General features: G+C 38.9%; 1 protein-coding gene and 1 non-coding gene across 6 annotated transcripts in view; both read right to left on the reverse strand.

The window, feature by feature from the left end:
• The window catches only part of LOC148025282 (uncharacterized), a 132,294-nt gene that overhangs the window by 49,616 nt on the left and 70,045 nt on the right, over positions 1–12,633 (reverse strand). For 3 of the 5 annotated variants that reach the window (XM_087692072.1, XM_087692074.1, XM_087692071.1), the window contains exons 4-8: positions 11,865–11,979; positions 7,489–7,581; positions 7,187–7,279; positions 5,927–6,065; positions 5,747–5,832 (exon numbers count right to left, since the gene is read on the reverse strand). In XM_087692072.1, coding sequence (XP_087548198.1) covers positions 5,747–5,832; positions 5,927–6,065; positions 7,187–7,279; positions 7,489–7,581; positions 11,865–11,979 — 526 coding nt within the window. Of the gene's footprint in view, positions 1–5,746; positions 5,864–5,926; positions 6,066–7,186; positions 7,280–7,488; positions 7,582–11,864; positions 11,980–12,633 lie in introns of all 5 variants that reach the window. The other 2 variants (XM_087692075.1, XM_087692073.1) reach the window with 1 other exon arrangement.
• LOC148025283 (U6 spliceosomal RNA) lies at positions 10,787–10,888 on the reverse strand. Its single transcript, XR_015693215.1, has one exon. It is a non-coding gene; the product is annotated as a U6 spliceosomal RNA (small nuclear RNA).

Here is a 12,633-nt window from a genome sequence, read left to right on the forward strand (position 1 = left end):
TCTTTGGAGTCATCTTTAAATGGAGATGTTGCAAATGTTGTTACAACTCCTGGCGATCTTAACAACAAAATATGGCATCATCGCTTTGTTAACTCTGATATTTCTATGCTTGTTAATATTTATTGACGTGACCTTTTTCAAGGTGTGGAATTCAAAGCTCGTCCTTATATGGGTAGTTGTGAATATTGAGCACTTAGAAAGCATTTTCACAAACCCTTTTCCATTTCTACCACAACTCATTCTAGAGATTTGCTTGATATTATTCACATTGATATTTGTGGACCTTTTTATCCATCAAAATCTCAATATCAGCATTTCATGACTTTTATTGATGACTTCTCAAGATACACTACTATTTTTCTCTTGAGACACAAATCAAAAGCTTTATCATCTTTTAAGCAATATCAAAAAGCTGTCATTAGGAAAAAAAATGAGCTCACAAATGGGCCAATAGGCCGAAAACTTTTGAAAACCCTCACTTCGAAAGACAAAACACAAGCTTTTTTTTTTTTAAAGTCCATTGTGTTTCCATTTGCCTTTGCAAGACTTAGTAGACCACTAGGTAGCTGATGAGCACCCTTTATCCGATGCTCTATTCTCTCTAGGGTGAACACTTGGGCAACCTTGGTAACATAACCATCATCTTTGTAGTTTTGGTAGGTCACTGGGCAGCTGATATACACCCTTTGCCTAATGCCCTTGCCACATTGGGGTGGGAAGCCTTGGGGAAAAAGAAAAGAAAAACAACTTGGGCTTGTTTGCACTCCCTTTCTGCTTCTAGTTTTGGGCCTGAGAGGGGTGTTGAGCTCAAAAGTCATTAGCCTTGACTAAACAGCCCAAAACTCACGTCAAATAAATAATTCAACCATTTCTTTTAGACAGACGTGGTTTGAGAGAGTTTCACTGTCCCACATGTAAACCCTAATTTGGGAGGGCCCAAACTTTCTATAAGTAGATAGCCTGCACTCCCACTCAACACAATCTCATTTTTGAAGTTTCATTAGCTAGAGCTTCATTGCCCATACCCCATTTGCAGAGAATATCTCAGCCAAAGCTGCCCCACTCTATGTACCACCATCTAGCACCTATTTACAACCTTCTTTCTTGTTCTCCTCACTATCTATCATTGCCACTTGCTGTCCACCTTCACCTACAGGCTGTGTTTACAACCTAGCAGCCTGTTAAAGGCTATATTTATTGCATCTGCACCACCATCTATTGCTGTGACTATCTCTTGTGCTTTGTTTTGATCAGTTGGTTGTTATACGGACTGCAACGTCATTTTAGATTTGCATTTATCCAACTCATTAACTCTATCTCAGTCCTTGAGACACGAGTTCGAGATTCAATATTCATTCATTACATAGTGTGTTTGCTACATAAGCATTGTTTTATTCAGATTCATTCATTCCAAATTATTCACTGTGTTCATTGTCTTTGAGTTACCCTAATCCTAATTATGTTCTATTATCAATTTGTGCTTTATCATACAATTGTCTTTGTGTTTCTATTTTAGGGCATTTCTTTACATAAACAAGCCGTATATGCATTTTCCTCTGACAAGTAACCTACAAAGATCAAGAGATTTACTCGGGGCTCGAGCTTTCCTATACGATCATCAAGGGTGTGCATGTAACTCCCAAAAACATTGAATTGTTAATAGTGTTAGTCCATAGGCGCTTAGAAAGCCCTATTGTGAACAGTATAGAGCATGTCATATTCATCATTGTCCAGTTCCTACACTCTACAACTACATTCTAAGAGGGAGAGTTGGTAGAGGTAAGTTGGCAAGAGATACTATGCTCGTGTAAGAACTCTGAGAACCTCTGGAAGGTAAACTTATCACCATTGACACTCCTCGTAGTGGATGCACCTTAGTTGAGAAGTATGTCAAGGCATGAGATTTGTGCTTCAAAAACCATATCCATATATATATCAAGAAGTCATCCACAATCAAAAAGAAGTACAATGCGCCATTAATAGCAATAGTGGATGTTGGCCCACAAAGATCAACGTGAATCAACCCAAGGGGCTCTTCAGCTCTATGAGAAGTCTGCTGAGGGAATGTTGTGCAAAGTTGTTTCCCAAGCTCATAGGCTTTGTAGACATCCTAGAATAGTATTAGGCATAGAAGTATTAGCAATGTCGTCAGGTCTTGAGTGAGTCTGTGTATGAGTATTTGTCGATTGGACACTGTAGGATATTTTAGGTATTTTTTATAGTTGTTACTTTGATTTTTATGCCATTTATTGCTAGCCAACTACGTATTTATATTAACCAACCTATTATTTTGTTGCCATTATTTTATGGTTATATATTCAGCTCCCTCCTCAATTTGCATCATCATTATCCATGAACTAGGATAAGGATTTCCATAAGGTGCCGGTGGAGGAGGCATTGGAACCCAATAACCTTGACCCAATGGGGCACTAGAACATAACCAAAAGATCCAGTAATCTAATCTGTGGTACCAACTGATCCATGAATGGGATAACAATTTCCATAAGGTGATCCTGAAGGAGGCACTAGAATCCAATAACACTGACCAATTGTTGGTCAGGTCACTAAAACATAACCAAAAGATCCACTAGGTATGGCCATGTGGGCAAACTTTGGCACCAACTAATCAACACTCAAGAATGCTTGGGAGGACATCTCATGCGATGAAAATCCCCAAAATGTTTGTGAGATGGAGGTTAAGCCTCCCCCATAGACACATCTACACCACACAAATATGAGAATATAGAGATCCTAAAGGCTGTGCCTATGTTTAAAGAACCCCTCAGTGTAATGTGAGATGGCGCATTGAGTGTATCAAAAGGAAAATTAAATAATGTAGATGGTGATGTGGTGAAAGAAATAGGCAAGAAGGGTGGGTTTTGAAATTGAGGTATGAATAAAGTGAAAGTGAGTGCATTAAATTGATTTTCTAATTTTAATGTTTAAAAATGAAATTGACCTTGAGAAACAAAACTTAAAGAAAAAGATGGAGAAAGAAAACTTACAAAAGACTTCATTGATTTTTTCTTATACACACCTCTTCTTGTAAGAAAAGGATCCTCTTTAGAACTTAGACTATTATAAATAGATTGAAGAATTCCCATCTCTTATTGATTTTCACCAAGATCTTGCAAAGAAGTAGAAACAACCGGAGTTGATACAAAAGTAAAAGTAAGTATATTTGACATAAGAGAAGATGGAGAAGAAGAGAAAGTAGGCTTATACTCCACGTTGGTTTCTCCAATAGGATGGTTGGTTCCAAGTGGAGGTTCTATCCTTCTTGCAAAATCAATAGGTCTATGCATTGAACCTAAAGGGGAATAATCAACATTACCTTCTAGTTGTTGTTGGGCTTTGTGCATGAGAATCAAATCAAGTTGAGCCTGTGAAATCTCCTATGATCGATAGACTCCAGTAATCTAATCTTGTCTCTCCAATGTCAGAACCTTGCAAAGTAAGCTGTGAGGCCCACTGTTATTTAATTCTCGACCTAGGCTACTTTGGAGACTAAGTGGTGATGATATATTCAAAGTCCTCTTCCCTCTAAAAACATGTTTCTAATGACAAGCTCTCCAATCAAAAACTGAAGTCTCTTCAATGAGTACCTAGCTTTGATACCATGTAAAGAAATACTCATCAAGAAATAACAAACACAATCGTATGACAAAGCACGAACTGATAAAAAAACTCAGTAGGTTAGGATAACTCAAAGACAATGAATACTGAAGATGAATGAATGAATAATGAATCAATACAATGCTCAATGGAACAAACACACTATGCAAGATAAATATTGAACCTTAAACTCCCATGTCCCTAGGACCGGGGCAAAGAGTATGAGTTGGAGAGTGTGTCATACTCTGACAAACTCCAAAATGCAAGAGACCGTCCTTGAATATCTATGGCAGCAGCAAATGCAGATCAGGTAAATCTAGATTAGTGCCGGACAGCTCGAGAGCTCGAAAGAGTGTCAAATTGACAAGGATGGTAGAAAATTGAAAATGCAGCCTGCTATGATAACAGCCTAGCAACTGCAAGAAACTGCAAAACACAGGCCGCAAATGCTGATGTGGCAAGCTAAACAGCAAAAGCAAGGGCTAGCAATGACATGGCAGCTGGCAACGAGATGGAGGCTCTAAGCATAGGCAAAAACTGGTCATACAACAGCAAATGCAGCCATCTGGTGATGTCAATAGGCTGATCAGCAGTCGCCAGCTGGCAACAGGCTGGAGGCTGTAAGCACAGGCAAAAACTGGTCATACAACAGAAACGCAGCCTGTCTGGCAATGTCAGTAGGCTAATCAGCAGTCGCCAACTGTTTGGAAGCAGACCTCAATAGTACATAGCAGCTCAAACTGAGATATCCTTCATAGACCAAGTGTGGACAGCAGAGATAGGAGCCAGCAATCTGCAAAATAGGAGTGGGCTGAATGATGGGCAGCCGGTCTTTTCAGAGAAATGTAGTTCCTCACAAATTAGGGTTCTGCTTATGGGACACTCCCTCTAGGAATGCGTTTCTTTTTAACAAAACTTTGGTAATAACATGTTTTGGGGCTGTAATAAAGAGCTGATCAGTTTATAATGCATTTTTTAGCTCAACATTTTTTACCAGTTCTTTTCTGTAAATTTCAAAGGGGAAGTTTAGCGAATTTACACAAAAAGGGTAAAGAAGTTAACTGAAAGAGGCGAAAGAGTAATTAGTGTCAATGTTTACCATTTCATTACAGATATTATGATTATTTCTATTCTTTATGTCATCGTGGAAGCATCAACGAGTTTCTAGCTGCATTGGAAGTTGTGAGCTTAAGGAAAAAGCTGTATTATGTAAATAGAAATGCATAATAGGTCTTGATGGACCAGTTATGCAACAAATCCATAGTTCAAAGGCAAAATGTGGTGACCTAGTCAAGGAATACATTGGGTTAAAGGGCCCTCTGGGGCGGCAAGGCAGGTTGGCAGGGCACAGAGCAGTTCAGTGTGGAGCATACTCAATTTCAGTTACGCAGTTAGGATTGAAACATCAAATAAACGTGGAAAATCTCAGCTCTTAAGCTGAATGAGTAAGGGATGTCTAACCAAAAAGCTGTGTCTTAAGAATGCAGCTATTAACCTTTACATGCATGCTGGTAATGCTGTATACAGCCTTGTAGTAACCTTTAAACAAGTATAGAAACTAGGTTTAAGACTTTGTCACATCCTTACACATGCCAAGTTTTTTAGCCCTAGCAAGACACTAAAAATTTTGAGAATCGTTTGCATAGAAGCACAAAAACACCAAAATATGTTTCCCTTTGTCTGAGATGGTCTCATGTGGCATTCCCATTCAAAACAAACTTTTTCCCCAGACATTGGAATGTCAAATGGCAGATTTGTGGTGGAAAACAGCATAGCTTAAAGGCCAGAATAGGCCTACTACCTCGATAGCCCTTTAACACACCCACACTCTTTTGCTTTTCCTCTCTCAAGAGTGTTCCCTCTCTTTCTCTCTTTGCTTGCTCTTCCTGTCTCCTCTCCAATAGCATTTCCCTTCCCCTGTCCTCACAAGTTATCAGTCTGTTTCCTCTTTCCCTGTTGCGCTTTCCATCTCAAAGTTTCACTCAACTGTGAGATTCATTTGTCTTTGTACTTAAATCCATCAGAATAAGACATTAAAAAGACCACCTCTGATCATCTTTAGGAGAAACAAGAAGAGCTAACAGGCTTTGACAAGAAAGGTATCCAGATTGTGTTTTGTTCAACAACTTACAGGCCATGGTAGATCACTTTCACAAGCCTCGGGTTCTTTAGACAGCCCATTGTAATATTTGTAACCTCCTTGACCTGACTTTCTACCTGGTCTGATTGCAGAAAATGCTTGTTTTATCTGGCAATCGCATACCAAACAAATATATAAGACAAATGAGATGTTCAAAAGACATTATCACACCTTTGAGACAGTACAGCGCCTTGTAGCAAAGCATAAAATTGATAAGGTGGGACATCATTCCTACTTTCAATTTGTCAGTATTTGAGAAAGCTGCAAGCTCATCCATAGATGGGTTTCTCCCATGTTGTTGCCGAAAATGCTGCAAAATCCATGTTATTACTGAGCTCCAGGTAAGGTAAACAGACTTAATGTAGCAGGTCCTTTTTACTTCATGAAGTGGAGATTGTTCATCTGTAAAATCTAACGTGGCAAAGTGAGGAATTTCTTGTTGCCAAGACAAAGTACCGAAAGAAACAAAGAGACATGTAGGTTACACCCAACTCAAACTCTCTTGCCTGGTGTGAAAAAAAGAGTTATAATAATGAGCTGAGGGAAAAGCCCTCACAAGGAAAGTGTTAAAAACTCTGATATGAACCTGTACTATGCAGCTATCTGTTTACCAGGGCCACCTCAAAATGCTAGGCAAATTAAGGTAATAGCACAGATCTATTGTCAACTGCTGCCTCCATTTTGATAAGCCTGCTACAGATAAAGCCTCTTTTGGAGAAAGATAACAAGAGTGGTGGACGTCCAACTTTACTGAGCTTCTCGCTTGCAGCTTTCGTTGTTGATCTGTCCTATCATCTATGGCCTCCTATGAAACCCACTTTGGCCTCCTCTGAGACCAGCTCTCTTCCATGTAAGACCCCAATCCCCTGAATCAAGTAGTTGGATTCTGCTGTCACTAGTGAGACCTACTCTACCCTCTAAGGAGATCTCCTATATGATACACAATGGAACAGCAGATAAGTCCAGACAAGTCCACATACTCTTCATATGAGGTCTAAAACTACACACAGTATTCTTGTACTTCCAAGATTTGGGAATGACCCACAGTTTTCTGTAGCTACTGACCACCCAAAAGGAACATCGATAGAAAAGCATTTTCTCATCCAAGCACCCACCCAAAGTTCCAAAATACAGTGAAGATCCTCACCAATTGGTGAACAGAAGAAGAGGGAACAATGTGTCAAGGGTGGAAGAATGAGGATGAGGAGAGGATATGTTCTAGTGTTAGAAATTAACCTCTATGTTTTCTAAAGCCACAACATGCAACTTTCCTTAGAAGTTAGCCATTAGAAAATATGATTCAACTAAGCTTTCTGAAGATTGATACATTTTGCATACACTGGTAAAGTCATGCATACTACAAGATTTTCTTGCACTATGTTGCAATTTAAAAGGAAAAATAGAAAGCATATTCATATTTAAGACACATACATCCTTGCTCTGTAAAATGAACGCCACTGTTTTTCTAATAGACCCGCCAACCCTCCAGATTTGTTGAAAGTTTCGAGTGGCAGATAACATCCTCTAAAAACAAAAAAAAAAAAGTCAAACATGTAAACCAGGCTTCACCAGCAGATACAATACTTGACACACTGTATACAGCACATTAGAGAGAATGTAGAAGTCATGGACATGCAGATGCAGCATTCTGAGTTTCAAATAAAATATAATAGTGTCATTGATTGCTGAAACATACATGCTTAAGCAACCTAGAAAAGAAGCATTGCACTAACCTCACGAATCCAAAAATACGCATAAGTAGAAAATTTTGTGTTGTATGACACATCAAATTTCTCCGTGCTCTTCACCAGTCCTAAGGCTCCTTCCTGTCAAAGCAGCCCACAAAAGCCAGAAAACAATGATTTAAACTACAGTCTGTCATATATCATGATTAGAAAATCAAGACATACTTGGTGAGAAAGATGCCTTGTTTGAAACTAATTATTCAGAGAAAAAGACAATACGCTTGGTAAAGCAACAAAATGATATACTGTCCATATATTTTGACAAAATATCTCAGCATCATATGGTAACAGCCTGTTTGTACCTAGCTTGAACATAAGCAACTGTTTCACAACAGCAGTGTTATCCTCTGGAGCCAGCTAGTAAGTGGAAGACACGTGTTTAGGTTCCTGGACCTTACCAATCAAGTATAGGGGGATCCCCAACTTGGGATTTGGCCCAATTGCAGAAAGTGTCCACTTCATGACCAGTATAACAGCAGTCTTATTTTGTGTGGCCCACTGCCCATGCAACAGAGATCATGAACCTACTAAGAACTCACTGTGACAGCCATGCAGGCATGAGATAGAACAGACTAAGGAGTGAAAGGAAGAGGTCAATATTCGTATGTAGTCATGACAAAGGGTGAGGAACTTTGCTTGTATGTTGTTGATAAATTTTCATTTTGTGCTAGGAGTTACTATCCATAAGTGTTGTGATCTCCAAGCCTGAACATGGGAGTTGGAGGGACATTGACGGAATACTCTTAGACATCATCGGGAATACCGGGGCATGGTGTGGCCTCCTCTCCTAATTTAGGATGAATGAGATGGAGGGGGAGGGGAGATTTTTATAGGGGCCATCTTTATCAATTTGACACTCATTTGAGATGGATGAGAGAGAGAGAGGGATGGATTGAAAATTTAAATGGTGGCCCATGGGAGAGGATGGTTGCATTGTGCCATTGTGTGTAAAAGAGAGAGAGAGAGAGAGATGTGGATGAATCATGAGAGAGGGAGAGGAAGGGAGAGAGTTTTTAACTTGTTAGTTTAATCTTTAAACTTTTCTCTTGAGTATTTGTGTGAGAGAGAAAAAAATAGAGAAGAGAGAAAGAAGAAAGAAAAGAAGAAAAGAAAGTGCAGAAGAAAGGGGGAAAACGGTCACAAAAGTGACCGTTTAGTGACACTTTGGCATACAAAAGGCAATCGTGGGCGGGGATCATGCCAGATGGAACTCGACGGGTCTGACGAGTTGACCGGTCCGTCAGACATGGACAACCCTGCTCCACACTGGTTGATACACAATGCCTTTCTTGTGAGCTTGTTGAGGCCTTTCCATAGTGATGTACCTAACTTTTTTTTTGGGAGAGAGATTGATTTCAAATTCTAGAATTTGAATGGTGGCCCATAGAAGAGAAAGATGGATGAATCATGAGAGAGGGAGAGGGAAGGAGAGAGTTTTTTAACTTGTTAGTCTAATCTTTAAACTTTTCTCGAGTCTTTGTGTGAGAGAAAGAAAAGATAGAAAGATAAGAAAGAAAAGAATAGAGAAGAGAGTAAAAAGAAAGAAAGGAAGAAAAAAAAGCGCAAAAAAGGCGAAAAACAAAAGTGACCATTTGGCGTACAAAAGGCAAGGTGCAGTCGGGAAAAACCGTATGGGACACGACAAGTCGGATGAGTTGACCCGCCCATCGGACATGGACAACCTTCCTCCACACTAGCGGATACACAATGCCTTTTTTGTGAGCTTGTTGAGGCCTTTTCATAGTGATGTACCTAAGGATGTATCTACTGAAATTCAGCCAAAGGTTGAGAAGCTAGATGAGATTTTGGTACCTGAGCAGATTTTGGCATATAAAGAGAGAAAGGTAAGAGGCAAAGTTTCCAGAAGGTATTTGGTGAAGTTTCAAAACTATTCACCAATAATACTAAGTGGATGGAAGAGGATGACTTGGCAAACCATCCTCGATTGTTACAATTTTACCTCAAGGCTTTTCAATTGGAGCTGGATCCAGCTTAGTCAAGTTTAGCAAAGCAAGGGTCCAGAGCATTACCTAATGCTGAAGGGGGAGGTAGCACTTCCAATCCTCCAATGATGGATAGCTCTCGTATATAGTAGATATTGAATGTATTCAGCATGCATCCAAGGTACTATGCTAACAATATGTCTACCATGACATCACTATTCAGTATACTAGTCACCACAAATGGCATGTAGATAGGTATGGTTTTCACTACAACTCTAACACTTAACATTTGCATCAATATGCATCAGTTTGCATCATTCTATAATCATCAAAGATTGGTTATCCGTTACTGGTTTTCAGTGATAATCATCGGTTTTCAATAGTATTCAGCTAGTTTTGTGGAAAGCGGCAGCGTGTTTTATGAATGCCATTGATAAGTCTTGTGTTTTATGTATACTGGCTCGAAATTTTCAACATGTCTTTGCATTAGCATGGTTAAGTAGTAGCGACCAATGTTGTTTTACTACAATGCCTTTTGAAAAATTCTAGTGCAGTATATTTAGATTTGCCGCATTGCAATGCAATCAAGAACGATTGAAGGATTTCAGGGCATGGTCTATTAACAGGACATGAAATTTTATTGCTTTGCTTAGCATTTGATTAAAAATTAATCAGATGTGCTAACATGACTTCCACATGTGAGGTGCAAGTTAATTATTTCATAGTGTGGAACCTAGGATCCCGAAATATAAATTGATGCCAAAGGCAAAAGTTGTAATAAGTTATGTTTGGCGAGTACTAGGTGGTATCTAGTGTCAAATTTTGACCTAGACCAATTTAATGGCTACTAATGTCAGTGGTGACATTAGAGATTAGGCATTAATTAATTAATTAATACCGGTCTAAGGATTAATAACTGCTCAAGGATACTTGGAAGAAATTTTGGCCTAGCCCATCTAATTATTAGCTGGTGGAATTATTTTTCTAAGATTTAGAATAATAATTAAATTAACTTTTTAATTTTTACATTGTAAAAATTAAGTAAGTCGGATAACATTGGAAAATGGAAATAGAAGGTTCCCACTTGGTAAAACTTGCCCAAGCAAGTGGAAGAGACATTTTTGGGGGCTAGTGAAAGCATAGAAATGGGAAATCGTTGTTCTGGCCTATACGAAAAACCTAATGTGTTTCAAACCCTCAAAGGAGATGAAACGGCTAGGAACGTTCCCTACCATTCCCAAGCCCATTCCAACCCCTTTACCTTGTCGTTGCCTATTTGAAATGATTGTTCTAGGCCTACTAGCCAAAATTTGATGTTTTTTCCATTTTTCTTCTCGTTTGTATCACAACTCATACTCCTAACACATGTTCATGTGATCCTTGCACAAGGGCCATGCTAATCTTCTTTGTATCATTCCAATTTTATCAGATGCCTCTGAAGAGACCTCTCACTCTCTCTCTTCCTCTCTTTGTGAAAACTCAAAGCATCAAAGATAAGTCACAAGCCAATCATGATTCCATACAAGATTCACATTCAATGCATCACCAACTCTTGCAAACCGCAATCCAATTTCAGCCCTATCCTTAATTCCAAGGTAATCACACATTTATATCAATTAATATCAAGGAAATTGGGGTAATTGGAGCATTTGGAACAATTTAGGGCAATTAGGAGCTATTCGGGTGATCGAGGCAATTTTGGGGTATTTGGGGCAATTTGGAGCATTGAGGGCTATTAGGGTGACCAGAAAGGCATTGGAAACATTCGGGAATTTGTGGCATTTTTGGAGCATTGAGAATAATTTTGGGGCAATTTGGGACATTTGAGGCATATTTGGGGCATTTGGGACAAATTGGGATACTTAAGATATATGTCATTTCCCCCGTTCCCGTACCTTGACCCTGGTCGTTCCCCTCCTTTCAAGAGGTCCCAGTCCCATTCTTGTTCCCTATGGGTGGAAGTCTTTTTCAACCATTGTGAGAGAGGAGAAGGTTGTTAGAGAGCAAGGAGATGCAACAAATTGGTCCTCATAATAACACATAGAGAAGTTAGCAATCTTCTTGAACATAGTGACTTAGGAGACTATAATGATGTGGCATGTGCCCATGTATAAAATCCAAGTGGTCTTGTTTCTTAATGATAATGCATTCCTAAAAAATATGCGTTTCAACTAAGATTTGTTTAACATCTTTGTAAGCCGTGAATGTAGGGGCCTAGGACTATCTTTAAGGTGAGTATGAAAGACATCTAGAGGTCATAGATGAGGAGGAGATCTAAGCAGAATTTATGTATAAATTCCACAGAGGTTAGGGCTAGAAAAAATAGGATGCAAAGTGAAAGTATTGGTAGTTAAAACTTAATGGCACTAAGCAAGCAATAAACCACCTAGCACATATTGAAAAGATGACTCAAAAGCAAACCTGACAAAGTTCATTATATGAGAGTCCTCGTCCATGGAATTCTTTTGCAAGAAAACCTACTAAAGGTAAGTTTGCAGCTATCATTTTCCTTTTTGCTGCTCTTCCTTTTGCAATCCTAGAAACAAAAATGCCAACATCAGATTGATCACCATATTTGAGGTGCTGCTAGTTGGGGAAAACATGTTATGTGAGCAAATGTTCAAAATGTGATGGTGGATTTGCGTTTACTCCACATAAGAATTGAAAATGATTAGAATGAGTCTTTTAGAAGATTACCAAAAAAAAGTTGTTCTCAACATATGTCTAGTTTATGTGTTATTGACTATATCATGTCACCTTACCAATTGAGTCTCCACCTGTTGCTTTCAAATATTTATTCACAGATGGAACGATTACGTACAGAACATATGACCTAAGGACAACATTGATAACAAAGTTGAAGGAAAAAGGAATCGAAGCTTAAAAATCTAAGCTGGAAGAACTATCTAAAACCCATAAAAATTGTGAAGAGGAGTGTATACGTGAGTCCTGTATATACTATGCAAAACAACAAACTTCTTCTAGTGTGTTCCTTATTGGACAACCCTGAAGCCAATTAATTAATACAATGATTAACTGAGCAGATTCCTTATTAAGCAGTGCAAAACTAAATGGGATAAATATAAGTTCGTGCTTATGCATCTTCACTATACACATGAAGGGCAGAGACACTGCACTGTGTGTTGGGCCCTTAATTGACTTGTATACAAGTGTGTGTGCAGCCATTTAT

This window comes from Lygodium microphyllum, chromosome 14 (assembly GCF_053477565.2).
Source record: "Lygodium microphyllum isolate KBCC chromosome 14, Lygodium_microphyllum_v1.1.10, whole genome shotgun sequence".
Classification (NCBI taxonomy): Eukaryota; Viridiplantae; Streptophyta; class Polypodiopsida; order Schizaeales; family Lygodiaceae; genus Lygodium; species Lygodium microphyllum.